The sequence below is a fragment of the Sinohyriopsis cumingii genome, chromosome 17 (genome assembly GCF_028554795.1).
Source record: "Sinohyriopsis cumingii isolate HCF-2022 chromosome 17, ASM2855479v2, whole genome shotgun sequence".
Taxonomy (NCBI): Eukaryota; Metazoa; Mollusca; class Bivalvia; order Unionida; family Unionidae; genus Sinohyriopsis; species Sinohyriopsis cumingii.
Genome location: NC_142977.1, coordinates 39,912,859 through 39,934,760, shown reverse-complemented (window position 1 = coordinate 39,934,760; position 21,902 = coordinate 39,912,859). Strand labels below are relative to the sequence as shown.

The 21,902-nt window shown below is 36.5% G+C and overlaps 1 protein-coding gene across 1 annotated transcript in view; it reads left to right on the top strand.

The window, feature by feature from the left end:
- LOC149778469 (mechanosensory protein 2-like) overlaps positions 1 to 21,902 on the top strand; it is an 84,949-nt gene that overhangs the window by 13,308 nt on the left and 49,739 nt on the right. The window contains exons 3-4 of the mRNA XM_089939331.1: positions 13,130 to 13,212; positions 19,000 to 19,203. Of these exons, the coding sequence (XP_089795457.1) occupies positions 13,130 to 13,212; positions 19,000 to 19,203 (287 nt within the window). The remainder of the gene's footprint in view (positions 1 to 13,129; positions 13,213 to 18,999; positions 19,204 to 21,902) is intronic.

Below are 21,902 nucleotides of genomic sequence, written 5' to 3'. Positions count from 1 at the left end.
TAAATAACGTTGACGTGTACTTTTAAGTTGAACATAATGTTTACTGTTGCTGCCTATTTGGAATACCGAACTTTTAAATACATTTTCCAGCTTTACAGTAGCAGTTTATATTTTGTTACACCTTACTGAAAACTGGTCAAACTTATGGAAAAAAAAGCAACTGCCATACAGAGACAGATTTTTCAGGGTTGGCAGGTCTGCAGTACGCTATTTTACCTTAATACATGGTTACATAGCTTTTGGAACAGTAACCTTTACTTACCTCAATACTTCGTTATTTATCTTTTCGCACAGTAATGTTTACTTACCACAATACTTGGTTATATGACTTTTGGCACAGTAACGTTTACTTACCTCAATACTTGGTTATTTATCTTTTGGCACGGTAATGTTTACTTACCTCAATACTTGGTTATTTTGCTTTTGGCACAGTACCGTTTACTTATGTCAGTCTTGGTTATGTAGCTTTTGCACACTAATGTTTACTTGCCTCTGTACTTGGTTATGTAGCTTTTGACACTAATGTTTATTTACCTCTGTACTTGGTTATGTAGCTTTTGGCACAGTAACATTTACTTACCCACCTCAGTACTTGGTTATGTAGCTTTTGGTACAAATTATGTTCATAAGATGCCTTGGAATGGAGGATTACAAAGTTTTACTTTTCAGCCTGGTCTTCAAAAAGGCTATTCTTTTCAGTATTATTTAGGTTTGGTGATTGTGCATGTGTAGTCATTGCATGGATTTGGTGATTGTACAGGCCCTTTCATTGCATGGATTTGGTGATGTGCAGGCCCTTTCATTGCATGGATTTGGTGATGTGCAGGCCCTGTCTTTGCATGGATTTGGTGATTGTACAGGCCCTGTCTTTGCATGGATTTGGTGATTGTACAGGCCCTCTCATTGCATGGATTTGGTGATTGTACAGGCTGTCTTTGCATGGATTTGGTGATTGTACAGTCCCTGTCCTTGCATGGATTTGGTGATTGTACAGGCCCTGTCTTTGCATGGATTTGGTGATGTGCAGGCCCTGTCTTTGCATGGATTTGGTGATTGCACAGGCCCTTTCATTGCATGGATTTGGTCATGTGCAGGCCCTTTCATTGCATGGATTTGGTCATGTGCAGGCCTTTTCATTGCATGGATTTGGTGATTGTACAGGCCCTGTCTTTGCATGGATTTGGTGATTGTACAGGCCCTTTCATTGCATGGATTTGGTGATTGTACAGGCCCTGTCTTTGCATGGATTTGGTCATGTGCGGGCCCTGTCTTTGCATATATTTGGTGATTGTACAGGCCCTGTCATTACAAGGATTTGATGATGTGCAGGCCCTGTCTTGGCATGGACTGGTGATTGTACAGGCCTTTTCATTACATGAATTTGGCGATCTGCAGGAACCTGCCATTACAAAAATTTGATGATGCAGGCACTGTCATTGTATGGCTTTGGTGATTGTGCAGGCCCTGTCATTGCATGGATTTGTTTCTGTCATTTACAATTTTCAGGGATCTGAGCACAATGTCATGTTCATTCTTCACTGTCATCTTGGAAATCTAATTGTTGTGAGGATAATGCAACAACATGCCACAACTCCAAATCAAATGTCGAAGTCTGTTTAGTACTGTGGGTGACTTCGGTTATAATTTGCTTTATATACATATATATATATTTGTACAAATGTCACTGTAGAATGCCTCATGGAAGATTGGTCATTTGACCAAATGACCTTCTGATTTAAATAAAGTCATTATTATGATTATTATTATTATTATTATTATTATTATTATTATTATTATCAAGGATATCATTGTATTTTAATAGCAGCAATTCATTATCCTGTCGCTATTGCTTAGCTAATCTATTTTGATGCCGAAAATATACCATCCGTATTATGTGAATACATCCTCCCAGAGCGGAGAAAAGGTCAATATGACCTTTTGCACACAACTCTGTCACATGGTCATGTGCAGAAGGTAGATGTACCTGTATGTCATTCTTTTCACCGACGCCATGCTGTATAGACATCTGAAGCCGTTGTGACCAGGAAATTATGCCTGTGGACAATTAATATACTGCATTTAGCGGTCTCTCTCTCTCTTAAGTGTTTTATAATTTTCAGTGTTACTACTGTCCGTTTATTTCTAAAATCATATTGTAGCTTTTTGTTTTCCCCCTTAGAACTTCATTCATTGTGGGAATTCGGAAGCTACCTCATATTCTACCTGTGGTGGTAGACACTTTTGCTTAAAATATTAACTGAATCATACAGGTTAAGTCCCTGTGTTCTAGGAGCAATAACAGGCCTTGCTCAAAAGTTGAGGATATCGTTTCCTCCATTTTTATTTTCAACTCAGTGAACTAGTTATAACTTCATACAATGCTCGCGTTGACATTCATGTATTTGCATGTTACCTCAATAAACAAATCATCAGAACTGGAATATCACGTTTCTTTAAATAAATAAGGAAATACTTAAATGATAATTACCATCCTTTGTTCGTGTATAGGTCGAGTTTTGCAACAAGGGACCACACAACTACTAATAAAAATAATTTAAAAAAATTTCAGAGACAAAACAGTCTGTGGTTGCATTGGGGCCACAAAAAGACCTCATGGGATACACACACAGACAGTAGCAAGAGCACTCAGAAAAACCATTGCACCATTTGTGATTTGTGGTCTTTCAGCATCTGAAATCTAGTAACTGTACCAATATGTCATTCTTTTCACCGATGCCATGCTGTATAGGCATCTGAAGCAATTGTGACCTAGTAGATTACAGGCATACCGATCAAAGAAAAAAAAAATGGAAGAACATTCCCTCTTCTACATGTGATTTTTCTGGCTTTTCTTCCAGATTGCACATGATAGGACCAACATCCTCAGTGGCTGTTGAAGCCCCTCCAGCACTTTCGAGAAGCAGTTCAACTTCTGTCTGTAGGGATATGATGGAAAGTACTTTTGTTCATAACAGCATCAACACTTCAGGTAGCGGGTTGCTCCTTCCTGTTTGGGAGGTAGAGCACTGCCACCACAGGTTGCACCCTCCCATCAGGGAGTTTTAGCACCACAGTACATAATATGGCTCTGGCAACGTGTTGGCCCCTTCCACTCAGAGACAACACATTGCACCCATGATGCATAAAGTGATAATGAGGTCTTCTCCTGTTTCTGTTGGAGAAAACTTTTAAGATGGTTGGTGACAACCTCCTCAATCTGGAACACTCTTCATCCGTCCGATTGGGCAGTCTCCATTGACCTTCAAGATGCCTATTTAAACATCCCCATTTTTCCTCAGTACCGCAATAACTTCGTTTTTGCCTAGACCAGGAAGTTTTTCAATTTTGGGTTCTGCTGTTCGGAATCTCTTCTGCACCCCGAGTCTTCGTCCGAGTTATGGGAGTAGTAGCGGCCTACTTTCGAATACAGGGAACATTGATTCTCCAGTAATTTGATGACTGGCTGATTCACCATGTACATGTTCAGACCTTCATTACGATCTGTTCTGCTCTTGGTCCACCATAACTCAGTTGGGTCTCCTACCCAACCGCAAGAAGATGGAATTCATTCCATCACAGGACTTTGTTTATGTGGGGATGAAATTCCTCATGAACCAAAATTTGGTCTAAGTTCCCTTGGATTGGGTAGATTGAATCCTGGCTAACCTAGAGATGGTACGAGTAAAAACCGTTTTATCTGCTTGCCTTATCTGTCCTTACTCGTAACCTTGAATGCCTCTGCCAAATTGGTTCCTTTAGGACGTCTTGACATGCGTCCTCTACATTTCCTTCTTCTGGCAAGGTGGAAAACTCACAGAGATTCTCTATCAACCCCAATCCCTCTAGGACCAGTATTTCACCAATTGCTTTGGTGGATGAATTGAGACAGATTCCTGATGTGAGTCCACATGCATGCACCCGATCCCCATTCCTATCTGTTTATGGATGCGTCAGATTCAGGCTGGGGAGCCCATTTAGAGCTGAAGGGCATAATTCTACATGGTTCCTGGACTCGGGCCGAATTGTCCTACCAAATCAACAACCTGAAATGAAAGTATTTCTAGCATTGCAAGGGTGTGTCGACCTAATAAGTTGCCAATGTCTCATGGTCTCCTCAGAGAACACATTTGTCTTAGCCTACCTATGATGTCAAGGAGGCACACATGCCCGTTCTCTTTGTGTGGAGGTTTGGAACCTTTTCATCTAGAGGACAGCCTGCCCAGAACAGACCAAGCCATCTTCACAGAATGGTCTCTTCACCACTCAGTAACAGAGTTCCTGTTTTCCCTTTGAGGAAGACCTCTAGTGGACCTGTTTGCAACCATGCTCAACAACAAACTTCCCTTTTATGTGTCTCTTGTCCTGGATCAGAAAGCTTGGGCAGTTGATGCATTCAGCTTCCAGTGGGATCGCCTATTCACATATGCCTTCCCAACTGTTTGACTGCTACCACAAGTTCTGCAAAGGGGTCAGAACTTCCACTGTTTGGATGAATCTCATTGCCCCATTGTGGTCCCAACAACCATGGTTCATCAGTCTCCTAGACCTCTTGATAGATCGACCCAGGTCTCTATCACACAGGAGAGATCTCCTGTCACAACACCAGGGATCCATTTTCAACAACAGCCCAGACATTCTCCACCTTCACGCCTGGCTCATCTCAAACGATCTCTCCGCCAGAACAAGTTTTCGGACAGAGTCACCAGTTGCATCATTCAAGCCAGGAGAGCTTTTACATCCCGAGCAACTTCTCTGGCAGAACAAGTTTATGGACAGACACCAGGAGAGCTAATACATACAAAGTTTATGATGCCAGTTGGAGAATCTTCTGTGTTTGGTGCAGTAGGAAAGATGTTGATCCTACCTGCCCTTCTGAAACTTCTATTGCTGATTTCCTTTTGTTCCTCTTTGAGACCAAAAGATGTTCACTATCCACTATCAAAGGTTATCAAGCTGGCATATCCAACACACTTAAGTTCTTTCATGGCACATACATTGGTTCAGATCTGCATCTTGCCAATCTTTTACAGCTTTTTGAGCTTCAGAGACCTGTCTCTTGATCCCTTGTGCCCAGATGTGTTCTTTGGTCATTAACCAAAGCACCTTATGAACTGTCTTCCTTCTTGGTGAGACAAAGAAGTGAAATTCATACCTTGTCTATTGACTCAGGCTGTCTTACGATCTTCACTGACACTTTTGTTTGACATGGTGCAATCTTTTACTCACTTAATAATGTCACTAGTGTCAGCCAATGACAAATCTCAGTTGTGCTGTATGAGCCCTGCACAAATACTGTCTTACTGCTACATGTACTTTGTTATTAGGTAATCTCAATTCCCTTGCTATGGTAGCGTATATTTTCCAATGTAGATAAATACAAAATTCAGTTTCTATCAGGGGTGTTGTCAAATATGATTATCTGTGCCTTTTCAGAACATGCATATTTCTTTGCAGACAACAATTTAGCGTAGTTTGCATACTTCATTTAACTCAAGTCTTCAAAATAGATATCTAAATATTTGACTGACACTGTGTAAGTGGAGTGCAGGTCAAAACAGTATGTTGTATTAGAATAACAAGGGGAATGTTATGAAAAAAATTTTCATAAATATATGACACATAATTGTAGTTTGGAAGAAAAGATATTGGTACCTGACATGACATGACATATAATGCTAAAAACACAATTTTGTACCCGCAAACCCCTGACACTGTCATGTTTTGGAAAACACGATTTTCAGTACCATATTTACTGTATATGTTGGGACACTATAAATTAATTTTTATAGTAATTTTTTGTGCACTCGATGTTTTGGGACACATCATTTTTTTTCTCATGTTGTTAGTTGTGGGACACCTTATAAATCATTCAAAAATTACATGTCTGAAGATGCACTCCAAATGAAATTTTATTTAAGAAAATATAAAACTATACTTAAGACAAAACTCTTTAATCCACTGCAGTATCATCTCAACACAACCCTTCTTCAGGCCGCGCGCGCGTGCACATGTACAATCCATTCTATTATGCATGAATATTTGTTCATGCTGTGAAAAACTATCGTTGGTGGCAACACATATCCTGAAGAAGAAACTGCAATGACTTAAAAGTCAGATTTTTTAAATATGCACCAGTGCTAATTCTCACACTTTTAACCCACATCTTATCGTCAGTCCACCCAGCAGTAAGATCAAAGTACACTAGAATTTCATCCATGTTAATGATCATAGTGTTGGCAAAATCATCTCTTCTGGCCTTCAAAATTTATCAAATGATTTTATTTTCTCCAAATCTTCTGGGCAACACTGGGTTGTTGTTGTCTGTGCATGTTCCATTGTTTCAATTTATTTTCAAAGTTCCTGTGAATACTGGTGTAAAATAAAACAAATATAGTTTCCATATCAAGGTTGACTTTGTGTATTAAAAAAAAAACAATCAAAAAAACAACAGCACACTTAGAAGAATCCAAAGTCAGTTTCTGAGATTGGCATTTTTTGTAACAAATTAACCTTTGTGTTAATGCCCTTTAAAAAAAATCGACTTAAAAGTATCCTAAGTTGGTTTACGAAGTTGGCTTGCTTTGTAATAAAAATAACCTTTGTCTTTGATGTCCTGTCGGTAAGTTCAATGACTTTACTGCTGTTGCCAGTTGTGTTTATTCAACAACTGGGTGTAACAAGATAACTGAGTGGGATTTCCAGATTCACAACAAAATACTTTTGACGATATAAACACAGTATTTAATGATGAATGATTTGAATGAGCAGTTAATTATGAATATGTGCATCTATATATAATCCAAATATTGGATTAATTAACATAAGAAGTCACAGACTTAATAATGAAAAATAGAAATAATTTACATTACAAAATACAAAGACAAGGGGTGAATGGATCACAATGATTTCACAATGAAAAGATGGATATAGTTTACTCAGCTAGTAAACACTGTGGAATTTTACTCGTGTAGTAAAATGAATTCACTCAGGTAGTGAAATTATGGTGACAAAAAGGGACTGATATACAACTTATATTTACAGTCTCGAAAGATACAATGGGTTTTACGAACCCCAAAATTAGCCAATGGCTAACTGATTATATGTAAGGAGATTCATCAGCACACTTTATTTCAGATCCAAGGCTGCTACAGTTCAACTTCACAGCTGCTACGGTTAATTGCTGTGGTTGGCTTTACAGCTTGCACCACGTCGACCCCGATCACTCTGATAACTTTGAATGCTCAGGTCACTCTGGTCACTCTAGACACCCTAGATACTCTGGACACTCCAGACAGCTCTACACGCTCCGGACACTCCAAACAGCTGAAAATATATCCAGTACCATGTACTATACATGACATGGGCATACAAACGTAATGACGTTATACACAGTAGGTTATTCCTATTACATTACCGGCACAATAATTACAAAACAACAGGTTCAGAAGTAAACCTAGCCCTACTTGCTGAGAATCCTACTATACTAAACATTTCTTAAAAATGCAGCTTTATATTACTAGAATAAATCCCTTGCTAAGTCGCAAACAAGAATAGAAGTACGTGCATTATACTGCGTAAACCAAAGCTACATAGTAAACATACCAAAAAAAAAATGTGGTAGTACAATAGTTATATCTTATACACAAGAAATTAATAAACTTACATATCTCTACAGCTAAAGATATGCAAGTCCTTATATTAGACCACTGACTGACAAGACTATCCATAATGTAAAGAGTTTTACCTACGGTGAGGTATTTATACACAGATATCGTCTGTGCACTGAAGGCATTCAGTTCTTCCCATTGAAAGCACTTCGCACGTGCGGCATAGGATGAACTGATCTCACTATTTTGAAATACAACGCAATATACATAAATCACCGTCAAGTATCGTTGTACACAAAAAACGAAACCCAAGTACATGTATTTAATAAATAAAAGAATTTATACAATTCCATGACACAGCTTGGCATCTGTAGTTATAATTAATACAAACGGGCATTGATGTTTGCAGGTAAATAGTATACGCAGCAATAACTTGCCTTAATAGTACTTTTTGTAACCGATGCAAGCGAAAAGATTGTCATATGCATTCTTGTGAATGTATTTTCAAATAATGACTTTTATTTTGCGATGTACTACTATATAGTTGACCAGGATATAATTCAGTCTTGTTTATTTTGCACCTAAAACCATGTCATGTGTGAATGGCAGATGTCTTCAAGCAATTGATCGATTATTTCCCTCTTGTTTGCAATTTTGTTGGATCCAGTTTTCAGCTGGATAACATTCAAACCATTGAGTACAACCAAACACGATTTGTTTCTCAATGTTCACGCCATTGAACAATGTGTCGTGTATTATCGGGCATAAGCGATACACGCTACAGCATGGATGCCTACACCACATATACAGAGTTTGTGGATATATTTTATTCTTTAATGCTCATGATGAAATAAAAAAGACTAAATGATAACAATACAAGGTTAGTTGCTTTTATTTTATTATCAAATAGTCATTTTGTTTATGTTTTATTGCAGCATGCAGTTGGGGGGTGTGTGGCACAAATTCAACACAAATTTATTTCGTTTCTAAAGTCTTGGGACATATGACCGAGGTGAAAAAAATTTCACCGTAAGTTCTGGGATAGGAAAAAAATTAATATTTTATTGTGTCCCAATATGTACACTAAATATAGTAATCTTCACAACAAGAACACCACCAAACAATTGACTGTAACTTGTAGCATGTTCAAACAGTAAACACTTTAGAGATCATGTAATACTAAACCTACATTACATGTATTACTTAATTGGATGACAATAGCTAGGGTGAGGTTTTTATGCCCTTTGAAGATTGCTGTAGGGGAGCCCATTGGGCTGATTTGCATAGGTAAAGTTTACATAGTGATTAAACAACCCAGTTTGTTTTAGGTTGTAGGTAAATCAGAGATATGCTAGATGCTTGTTGAAGAACAAAAGTTATTATACATCATTTCCTGGAATGAGAATGTTTAAACCATCTGTATTAAAGATTATTGGCAAGTTTGTGAACGATGATGTTTCCTTGAAGTCTGATTTTATTTCATATATAAAATAAAATGGATGATTGTCTCAGTTGTCTAAATAGTATTTAAGTAAGATTAATTTTTGAGTATTTAAGTACGATTATTTTTGAAGGTGATTCAGGAAGCAATAAGCTTTCAGCAAATTAAGCAGAGCCCAGCAAAAATAAATTACACAACTTCTAGTTCACAGAGTTTGACTTTGTGAAGCAAAGCGGCAGTTAGGAGCATTTAATTTTTTGCACATACTGCAAATGACATCAACACATCAGCACAAGTCATTCTGGATATACAATGTCCATCGAAATAAGAGCACCTCCTGTTTGTAATATATTTGACATGCTGAATTGAACATTCAAATTGTTCTCTTTGTTATCATTTGTTATCTTGTTAAAATAGTAACTATTAATTGACCCATGGTTGTCAGGATGATTTTAGCAATGAGACAGTTTTGAAAGATGATAATGAGCTGACGTTTGTGTTTGATTTTGTGTTGATAATGTGTTAACGCTAATAATAGACAGAGGCATTTATTACTGTTGTAGTCTAAAAACTTAAAAATATTATATCCTCTCCTATCCGAATGAAATGGTATGTCCAAAATGTGGAATGCTTTTCTTCTATGAAGTCCTGAATACTACATCTGTGATAAATGTCGGTGGCGGAAACTTTTGGGATGAAATGTTCTAAACAGCCACATACAAATTCATGTGTATGGCACTACAGTTACTCCTTATAGCTGACATAACCAAGTGAACTATGTAACAACACATGAATTTCAAATGGCGGTCCAATTTGAAAAATTATCTTCATGACAAATGTTATTTTCATTAGAAGGACGTTTGCTTTTTTAATTGTTGTTTATTAAAAAATTATATTTCTAAATGTTGTTTAATAACAAACTGTTCAATACTGTATCTGGGGACTATTTTTTCATGCACAAGAATTGAAAGGTGCAGAGTCTCAGCCAGACTGGAATGCCAAAAGATATGTGTTCTTTTTCTTTCTTTCCACTCTAAATTAAAACTATGTGATAAACAGAATCTCAAATGGGTAATAATTTAATATTTAATTTTTTTTTATCAAACTCATTGGCAAGCAATTAAAGCTAAACATTATTTATGTAACAATTTAATATTAAGTTATTACCCAGTTTAGATTCTCTGTGTATTATACCAGTTCAATAACCTTTCCCCCAAAATGTATTAAATATAAATTTAATCAAACCTAGCATATCTTGTATATCTGATATCTTGACACTAAGACAAATTTGTTCAGCTTCTATCAAGAGTGTAAGGTTTAAGGTTAAAGGTCATAACAAAGAATGTCAGTACAATTATTAACTCAGGCATGTAACACATTTTTTTTTTCTTTAAACTTGGTATATTGGATGTTGCTCAAGAATGGTTTCAATATTAAGAATTAAATGACAGATGAAATGGACTTGTCATGGATTCCCGAAAGCCCATTTTGGACAATAAAGCATCAGTCCCTTCAAGGGGCTTCTGTATATCTTGCAATGGAGACAAAGTATCACATAAGTAGTTTATTGGACCATATAGTACCTGTAAAAAGAGGTTAGTTTAAAAATGGAGAGTGGTGGACCATTGGGTACTTTAACAAGGAGTCTTTAAATACACAGAGATACGTCATCTCTAGATAAACCTTGTTTAAATTTTGGACTTGTAGAAGGATACTCTGTCTATTATAACCTGCTTTTAATAGAAAAATAGGGATCTTAACTTGAGTCTATTTGTCTCTCTTTCAGTCCATTCGTTCATCTATCCCCACATTTATTTCTGCACAATAACTTCCTTAGTTGTTTAATTTAAACCAAAGTCAGATTGCAGCTAGATACTGAGGAGACCTTGTCAAACTTCGATCTGCAGTATTGTGTGTCATCGATTAACAGAGTTGCAGCCTCTGATAGTCAAATTCACCTTTATTTCCACACAATAATTTCTTAATTATGATCATAACCGGCTTGATATTGTTAAGGTCTAATGTCTCAGTTTGATTGTCAGCATTTACCATCATCATTTGGAGGAGGAATTGCAGCTCCTGATTAATAGACTTTCATTTCCACGTGTGCGTTGGGGGGGGCCGAGTGGCTGAGTGGTCTAAAGCGCTCTCCATTATGGATCATTGCCATCTCACCTCTGTCTGCATGGGTTCGAGTCTCGGATTCACTAATGTGGGTAATATATGTGAGAAAGCTTGCCAGTAGCATCTCGTGGGTTGGTGGTTCTTTTGGGGTTTTTTCCAGGTTCTTCCTCCGCCATTAATACTGGCCGCCATGTATAGCTTATCATGTGCTGAAAAATGGCGTTAAACACTACAACAACAACAACAACAACATTTCCACGTGACTCATTTATTTATAATTAGATTTCTGCCAAATTTGGCTGACAGCTTGATATTGAAAGGACCTTACCTGAGGTTGATTATCAGCATATTATACGTTGTAATTTAGTGCAGTTATAGGAGGGGGCCCCGAGTGGCCGAGTGGTCTAAAGCGCTCACCGTTCTGTATCACTGCCATCTCACCTCGGTCTGCGTGGGTTCGAGTCCATGGCTCGGCTAGCGTAGGTATGTGGGAAAGCCTGACAGTAGCTTCTCGTGGATCGGTGGTTCTTCCCTGGGTTTTCCAGGGTTCTTCCTCCACCAGTTATACTCGCTGCCATGTATAGCCTATCTTGTGCTGAAAAATGGCGTTAAAACCTAGAACAACAACAACAACAGCAGTTATAGGCCCTTTGTTCTCAGCTTCATTTCTGCACATTACTCAATTTACTTTGGATTTTAACCAAAGTTGGTATGCAGCTTGACACTGATTTGACTTCAGCAGAGTTAATTTGTCAGCATTCTGTGTCAGGTTATGGTCCCTGATTGTCAGAACATTATGGTTTTAATTCTGCACATATGTGACTCCCTGACTGGATTTTAATTTTATTTTAAAAGCAGCTTGATATTAATGAAACCTCAGTAGAAAATTTAATTCCTGGTGTTGCATAGCTACATGTTGAGCTTGCAACATCTTTTACTGGTTTATGGCCTTTTATTATCAGACTTGACAAATTACTTCCTTGGCATACAGCTCTATGGTGGCTTAATTAATATTTTTGTTGGGCCCACCCACATTGTTCCTACTAGTTATTAATATTGGATTTCAAGAAAATCTTATATGCAGTTCTTGTCTTATTAAAATGGTTGGCATAATTTGATTATCAATGTCTAAGTGTATCATTTGTGCGTTTTTGTTGCCGAATGTTGGACCAGCATTTTGTACACAGCTTTATATTGATAAAAGTTTACCTGGGTCCCAATCTCAATTTGTTATGTCATAAGACATAAATATAATTCCCATTACCCTAACTTTTATTTATTGCATATGCCAAAAATCCCCAAAACAAAATCAGTACTGACCGTGTTAAGTTATTCACATCCATACTAGTACCTATAGTTGAGAGACTTGGACTTAACTTAACACTAGCTAGATTTTTTAAAAAAAAGTAATTAAACAAAAAAATGTGTGCCAACCTTCCTACCATAATTTATTTTCACACACTTATGGGAACCACACTTTTTTTATATTTTGGCCTTAGTGGTGTATTCCTATACAAATGTACCTTAACATTTTCTCCTAGCCATTTCCTCTTTTGCACTGCATTCTCCCTACTTTAGCAAAGCGTTGCGGACATCAGTTCCTGGAGTTTGCTTGTTGTCCAGTAATTTACATTGTATTGCCTCATTAGATAAACCTTTCATTTATTAATACACTTACATACAGTCGACAATTTTCATAAAATATGTTTGATTTTGCTTTCCATAATTAAGTCTTCCTATTTGCCAATTTAAGAATTCGACATCGTCACTACCACTTGCCACAGACAAGTCAGAGAGTGGTTTGGTTAATTGTTATGTTTTAAAGTGATTTCTGCAAGACGATTAACTATTGAACATATTTGGGAGTAGCAAAAGCTATATCTTGCTTGTTATTGATGAAAGTTTTGAATATATACATGTGGATATTGCATGTAAATCTGTTCTCTTTTCATTGCAGGATTGTTCTTTCTTTTTCCGTGTGTTGATACATTCAGAAGTGTTGATCTGAGAACAGTGTCCTTTGATATTCCTCCACAGGAAGTAAGTAACATTGTAACATTTAAGTTGATTGAAGAATTTTGATTAATATTATAAATTGCATGCTTAAATAAATTGACTCTAATTTTAAATTTTATTACATTCAACAGTTTATTTGAATAACTAACAAAAATATCATGTTGTGATGACAGTGTGGTAGTGTGACAGTTGATTTCATTGGAACTCAGCCTTCATCCAGCATAATATAAATGTAGGCAAAACCAACTATGTCTTTCTGGTCGGCTGAACATCCTTGCTTTTCTTTGCTGACTCTACCACTTTTTTTCCCCCAGGTGCTTTGTACATTTTATTTGCTAATCATTATATGTATAATGTTAAACAAGAAAAAAACTTCTTACCTACCCAAATTTTAAATCCAGTCCAATAGGAAACATATTTTGTTTTGCCTGATAAAGTTCTGAAATCCTCCATTGCTGTCTAGTAAATTGTCATGGTCTATAGTATTCTCATACCATCCCGTTTGTTTGTATCCCCCTTCTCATTTTAAAAATAGATGGCATCAAGAATATAAATATGGACAAAACATAGTCTTTTCATTTACTGAATCTCAAGTTCTAACCTGATTGTCACAAGGGGTCCCAAACACTGTTAACTTGTTGGCGTTTTGAGTCAAAAAGGAGTTTCTTTAGCAACATGGTTGTCATATTTGCTTGGGTCAGTCTGTTGTCATGCAACAGATGAGATGTTACAGTTCTCAATAATTCTGTAAAATTTGGATTTACATCTCTGAACACATGCATACAAGAGTTCTTCCATTTAATTTGTTCATTTCTTTTAGAAATATTAAAACTAGACATTGGAAATATTGGATGCAGTGTTTGCTGAAATAGACTATTTTGAGCAGTCATTTTTCTTGTTTACATTGTGAGCTTCCATTTATATTGAAATGCAAAAAATTCAACTGTGTTAGGGACACCTTGACAACAGTCAAGTTTGAAATTATAATTCAATGTATAAAATGACAAAATTGTATGCATTTTTTGTATCCTTGATGCTTTTTGTTTTTAAAATCACTAGGGAACACAAACTGGAGTGTACGCAAAAACTATAGTGATCATAAATATTGTCAGACTCCCTTTCCTTGGCCTCTCTGTCATATGCTCATATGCAGATGTTTATTAAGAGACTGAACTCCAGCTTAAGTAACACATATGGTTTGTGAAACTTATTAAAGGTTGCAACTGAACACATATCACATGTGCAGCAAGATCAAATAACTACCCTCAGTTACTTGCCACTGAGCCACATTTGCGGTGCAATCAGAGGGTTGTCACATGGACAATAAGCTATGTGATTAACAGAGTTCCCTACCCTTATGATATTGGCGTACGCCTCACGATTTTCAAGGGTAATTATGTCATTATGATTTTCCTTCTTTCATTTAAGAATTTCAGTAAAAATGGTACATTCTGTTTTCATTTGGATCTGGTATTATGATTGGAACATCACTCATCCACTTCCATGATGTCGTGAAATAACCTCAGAAGACATTGTAGGAATACACATTAATTTGATGTGCTCATTGATTTGCCTCTGTCAGAGTGCACAGATTGTATTACAACAACAAAGATAGAGTGTTCCAATTGTGACCTTGTCCTTCCGCTGTCATGTTGTGCCACGATATGAATAAGTTAGAATATAGTACTCAATGGCGATGAATTACACCTGAGGTTTCATTCTCGACTTTGCAATAAAGGCATTTGTTTCTTGACAGAAAAGGCATAGGATGCTATGACTGACGGTATTAGTGTTACCAAATATGGTGACAAGGAAAAAATGTGCTCATGAAAATGACTCTATTGATGAGCCACCCAAAAAGATTACTTGGAAACAGAGGTTCAAACCAAAATACACACAACTTTTACCTGTTATCCAGAGATTGGCAAAAGGTGAAGGACGATTGTGAAAAACATGTTTCCATTAAAAAACACAAGGATTTATCTGCCTTGCAAAGTTCGTCAAAGAAAATTGTATCGTTCTTTGAGCCCAAAAGGAATTCTCTAATTAGATATTGCCGTTAAGAATGCAGAAACTCTCTTTAGTGAATTATTGTGGAGCATAATCTACAAATAAGTGACAGATCATGCGAGCATGTTTTTTGTCACAATGTTCCCTGCCTCAGAATAGCTGTCAACTACAGCTGTGCAAGGAGTAAAACTCTAGCAGTTGTACTTTCTTTAATAAAGAAGGAAAATATTGCTGACAATATAAAATGCAAAGCTTTTCTGATGCAACAGAGGGAAGTAGTGACTAGGACTTAGAGTGGTATCCGGTTGTGGTAAGATATTTTGACAAGAAGGAAGGGCAAGTTATTTCTAGGATATTGTCTGTGCCTATTTGTGAAGAGAAGGCCACTGGAGAAAATATGTTTAAATTGATTCTGAAATGTAAATGTCTATTCCATATAATAATATAATTTTACTTGGATGTCACTGACAATGCTTAATGTGACAGTTGGAAAAAACAATGAAGTATTTGGATATTTCTCACATAAACAGCCAAAATGATATTGCTCCAGTTGCCCATGTCATTTGATTCACATGGCAACAGAAAAGGTTTATGCCAAACTTAATGCCAAAGTGGAGGATCTTCCTATTGACATTTTTTCACTACTTAGAAAAAAAAGTTACATTAGGAAAGATTCCCTAAAATTCTTTCAGGAAGTTTGACAGAAAAGAAATAGAAAAATGTTTAAAAAAAACATGCATGTACTAGTTGGTTATCACTAGACAAGTGTTTGAATCATCTCTTGGACCACTGGGTCCCTTTGAAGGATATTTTTGCAAATAAAGAGGAACTGTTTACAATTGAACTCAGAGTTATTGTGTAGCCAAAAGAAACCAGCATTGAAGAAATAGCAGACATTTTATCCATTAATAAAAAAAGGTTTGTCTATATTATTTAGTATCTTTAATAATATTACAATTTAAAACAGCTACCTTACAATATTTCATGCTGAACCTTGCTATTTTTCATTGGAAGGGGTAGGCAACTCTGCATACCTAATAGATTTTCCTAATACCAACATAAACAGTTTTCTCAACCAGAATATCTTCGATTCCAGTAATTGACCCTTGATAAAATCAATTTCATACAGGTAAAAGCCTGGGAATTTTTGTTTTAAAAAGCATGGGAACCCTGAACAATGTTCAGTACTCCAACAGTTCACCAGTGATCATCCCTTGAATTTATTGGAGTTTTACAATATTTGCTTGTGTATAACAATGCATCCATATATGAACATCATTGGCTCAGATATGTCATGTAGAGAGAGATTAGATTAAAGTTAGAACATCATTGGCTCAGATCTGTCATGTACAGAGAGATTAGATTAAAGTTAGAACATCATTGGCTCAGATCTAGTGTCATGTACAGAGAGATTAGATTAAAGTTAGAACATAATTGGCTCAGATCAGCAAAGTACAAGATCAGCTCCAAGTTAGATAACCATGGGCTTAGATCAGCTGTGTACAAGCAGGTTAGATTAAAGTTAGAGCATCATTAGCTCAGATCTGCCGTGTACAGGAGGATCAGATCCAGTTTGGATCACCATGGGCTTAGATGTGCCATGTACAGGAAGATTTTATTAAAGTCAGAACTTCATGGGCACAGACCTGCCATGTACAGGAAAATCTGATCCATGTCTGAACATCATGGGTTCAGATCTGCCATGTACAGGAAGATCACATCCAAGGCTGAGCATCATGGTTCAGATCTGCTGTGTACAGGAAGATCACATCCAAGGCTGAGCATCATGGGTTCAGATCTGCAATGTACAGGAAGATCACATCCAAGGCTGAGCATCATGGGTTCACATCTGCCATGTACAGGAAGATCACATCCAAGGCTGAGCATCATTGGTTCAGATCTGCCATGTACAGGAAGATCACATCCAAGGCTGATCATCATGGTTCAGATCTGCCATGTACAGAAGATCAAATCCGAGGCTGAGCATCATGGGTTCAGATCTGCCATGTACAGGAACATCACATCCAAGGCTGAGCATAATGGGTTGAGATCTGCCATGTACAGGAAGATCACATCCAAGGCTGAGCATCATGGGTTCAGATCTGCCATGTAAACGAACATCACATCCAAGGCCAAGCTTCATGGGTTGAGATCTGCCATGTACAGGAAGATCACATCCAAGGCTGATCATCATGGTTCAGATCTGCTGTGTACAAGAAGATCACATCCAAGGCTGAGCATCATGGGTTCAGATCTGCCATGTACAGGAAGATCACATCCAAGGCTGAGCATCATGGTTCTGATCTGCCATGTACAGGAAGATAACATCCAAGGCCGAGCATCATGGGTTCACATCTACCATGTACAGGAAGATCACATCCAAGGCTGGGTTCAGATTTGCCTTGTACAGGGAGATATAGGTGTATGCTGTTATTTTAGATCATAAGTTTAATGAACAGTGGACACCCCAGTACAAGGATGCATTATGCTGCTCACAGTGAATTTGTGTTAATCATAAGCAAATAGAGTATGTCTTTCATCTTTTCTTGTATTGTATGAAAAGGAACAGAAAATGGATCTGGCTTTTACCACATCTACATTTACTGTGCAGCTCATAATAAAAGTGATAAATAAATGAAAATAGGGCATGTCTATAATCTTTTCTCACATGTTATGAAAAGGAACAGGATATGGATGGATCAGGCTCTGATGTACTGAGAATAGAAGTTACAGAGTGCTAGTAGAGAACAGTTTATTTTTTTCTCACTGAGAATAGAAGTTACAGAGTGCCAGTAGAGAACTGTTTATTTTTTCTCACTGAGAATAGAAGTTACAGAGTACCTGTAGATAACTCATTATTTGTTTCTCACTGAGAATTGAAGTTACAGAGTGCCTGTAGATAACTCTTTATTTTTTTCTCACTGAGAATAGAAGTTACAGAGTGCCTGTAGATAACTCTTTATTTTTTTCTCACTGAGAATAGAAGTTACAGAGTGCCTGTAGATAACTCTTTATTTGTTTCTCACTGAGAATAGAAGTTACAGAGTACCAGTAGAGAGCTTTATTTTTTCTCACAAATTAAGATTGCAAAAGTTGAGATATAGCAGTCAAAATACAATACCCAGCTGGTGACAACTTCTGGTTAAAGTTTCTCAGGGGGGCAATATCTCCTGTTTTCATCATTGGATCATCATCAAACTTGGCCCATATATGCATCAATAGGGATGGATTGCCAAAAAGGCTGAAAGACAAGGTTACAGGGAGTAGTTATTTACATTTTGGCTTGGTGGCTAGCAGTAAAAGTTCTTTTCTCTGGCAGTAGTATATATTATCTTTAAAATGTCATCAAAGAAATGTTGATTTCTATTTGGTAGATATTGCTACTTCAGATGGAGGTCAGCAGGATGAAGTTCATTGGGTCACTATTGTTAGTTTCTTATCATTTTGTTAGCCAGATTCACCAGTATAAATGGTGCATCATTGGGGATGATTGATCCAAGGGCAAGATCACAGGGGGAATTGTTTATTTTTAGGGGTAATTTGTTAAAAGCTGAAGGAATGAGATGTATCATTTGTTTCTCTACATGTAATGTTATCATGTTTGTCAATTATTTCAGAGGGATGGTTTGGTTCAAAAATTTGGAGGTCAGGATCCAAAAACTTTTTATCATGTGATACTAGGGGCACAGCAAAATTATTTGCTGGGGAAATAATGCATGTGCATTTTTTCTTTGATTTATAAATTCTCTCTCTGTCTTTTTCTCATTATCTGCACTATGTTGATTTTTCATTTGTTCACAGATACTTACAAAAGACTCAGTGACTGTAGCTGTGGATGGTGTTATTTATACACGAATCATTGATGCCACCGCATCCATTATTAATGTGGAAAATGTTAACCAATCTACCAAGCTCCTGGCTGCTACAACTCTCCGTAACATCCTGGGAACCAAGACTTTGAATGAGCTTCTGGCGGACCGGGAGAGCATCAGTCACGCTATGCAGGTGTGTAAGCATAAATTTGGATTCTGTTGGTCAACACATTTAATGTTGGCGCAGAGTGGATTCTTTTGGTCAACACATAGGATGCTGGTACATGGCACACAAATTGGCAATAAAATGCCAGGATGCAGCACATGACTTTTGACATTATTGGATATTTCTCACTGTATAAGTGGGGTGCATTAGTGTAGACTGTTGTGTGTTCTTGGTGTTTTATTGCCAACACTGGCGTAAAGCTTGTTATTGTTGTTGACCAATCAAAAGCAGTCTGACTACAGATATATAGTTTCTAACATATGAAAATGTGTTCCTGATAGACAAGAAGACAATTAACTTTTTTATGATATCTATATTTTTTAGAACTCCTGGTACATAATTTTATCAAATTCTTTGTAACTTTTATTCATGGCTATAAATTCTACAGATTATCTATAGTTAGATTTTGCCTACATGATGATGGTCTGTTAAGAGCATAAAATTACATAGAATCTATTAATATATGCTTAATATGTATGTGTTGACAATTAATAATAATAAGACTTAAATGACGACTTTGGGTTAATTTTTCATTGGCTGATGGGGTTTGGACAGCTCTAGAAGAATTCAGTAACTTCTGATTGGTTGTGCTAGGTAACATGTTTAGGCAAGTTCGAGATAAGTAGTAATAAAAGGTATGTAATGAAATATAATTGTAATAGAAGGTATATATATTGAGAGGACTGATCAATCAGATTCATTTCTATTTTGGAGTCATCCTCATTTCTTGCCTTCCTGTTGTAATTCTGCAGACGTGTTTTATGTTGTACTGGGATATTATTCAAGGGAAAAACATTTGTTTGGACTGTTCCATGGAAATGCCAATTATTTGGACTACAATATTATTCTGGAACTATTGTGAATTATTCAAGAGAGTTCTGGCCAATGCCATCTTGACAACATCACGATTCAGGGTGGACCATTACATTTCCAGTTTAGAAAATTACATGGACGTTTCATTCTTTTGGATTTTTTATAGATCTTTATCAGGAGTATTATAATAATCGTAATACTTTGAAGTTACTCTCACATTTTCATTCATAATTTTGATAACTAAATTATTTATTACGCTTTACAGAACTTGTTGGTCTTACTTAGTTATGACCATTTTTTAGGGTCATAACACTGAAAAGATGTATATCATTTGAAGGGCATCATTTTAAGCCTGTCCTGAACACATTGCTATGAAAAACCACCTGTCTTGTGAGACTAGGTACTTGATTTCATGAATTAATCTGTTATATAGAAAAATGACTTGCACTGCAGGACCCATGCACTTGTCATAAGAGACCCCATTTTGTTAGCAGAAGATTGTCTCCTAACACAGGTTATGCTGTAAGCAAAATTTTGTAATGATATATTACAAGCATGATACAGTGAAACCAGTCTTGAAGCCTTGAGGGGACACATCACTTATGCCAATAAGACTGCCATGAATGGTACGTTATTTGCATGCCCTGTGTTTAATAGTCTTCTTTGGTGTGGTTGACTCTGGTGGTTATTGACCAACAGGTTTTCTGTGAGCTTGGCCTTTGATCAGAGAATGCAGTTTTTAACTAAACTTACTGTTCAGAAACAATTATTTTTGTTTTTAGATTTACCTGGCCTTTAACATTTTTTTACAGTTAGATCCCAAGATCTACAGGTTTGTTTCTTATTCTAAGTGAAAGCCATCCACAAACTTTTAACAAGGAACTTAATCTAGAGCAAAAGTTATTCTGCAAAACCCATTTTTCAGTCAATGTGACCTTCACCTTTGACCTCTTGACCTGAAAATTAAAAGGCCAATTACCTATCTTGTGTGGAAGCCATTCAAAACTTTGGGTATGAAGTCCAGAACTGTGCACAGACAACTAATTCATTTCCTCTAGACTGTGATGTTAATATTTTGCCAAATTACTCTACTTTTGTGGTAAGATCAGCAAATCACACTTGCATTTTATGAATGATCAAGAGAAGAGGAAACTTTTAAAATGATAATAATTGTACAAAGTGCACCATGTCTTTGAAAAATATTCCATTGTAGGTTTCTACTATAAAAAATTCAGCACTGTTTACATCCAATAGTACTTATGCAGTAACAGAGATAAAATAAAAATTGTTTTAGGTTCAACCCTTCTAATGTGTACAGTTTTGCCATATTCATGCTTTTTCTGAACAATTATGTTCATTTTTCTGGTAATTATTTTAACCAATCAGCAACTTTCATTCTTTTAAATATGATATTTAATATCCACTGCACATAGGCTGGTTCCATAAAATAATTGATGCCTAGGACTTAAATTCAGATTTTACTTTCATAATAATTATTCACAGTGAAGAGTGCTTTCCTTGAAACCTTCTTCAAAAGCATTGTTTTGCAATTGCTGGTTTGAAGATTGAGGAGTTTATTTCATTTTTGGAGCCCGCTGACATGATAAATTCATAATATTCTCCACAATAGACTCAAAGTTTCCGTCAAAATTTTTTTAATATATCCAAAAACAAGAGTTTTGCTCCTATGTGGATATATAGAGCATATCTCGTCTTAATGAATTTCAATGAAAATTGAAACAGAAATGGTCTCGAATGTTACTGGTTACTGACTTAGCAAGGTACATGTAATAGTCCCAGGGAAAAAAAAATTTATACCTATTTTCAAGGTTATTATTCTCAGATGTCTGAGC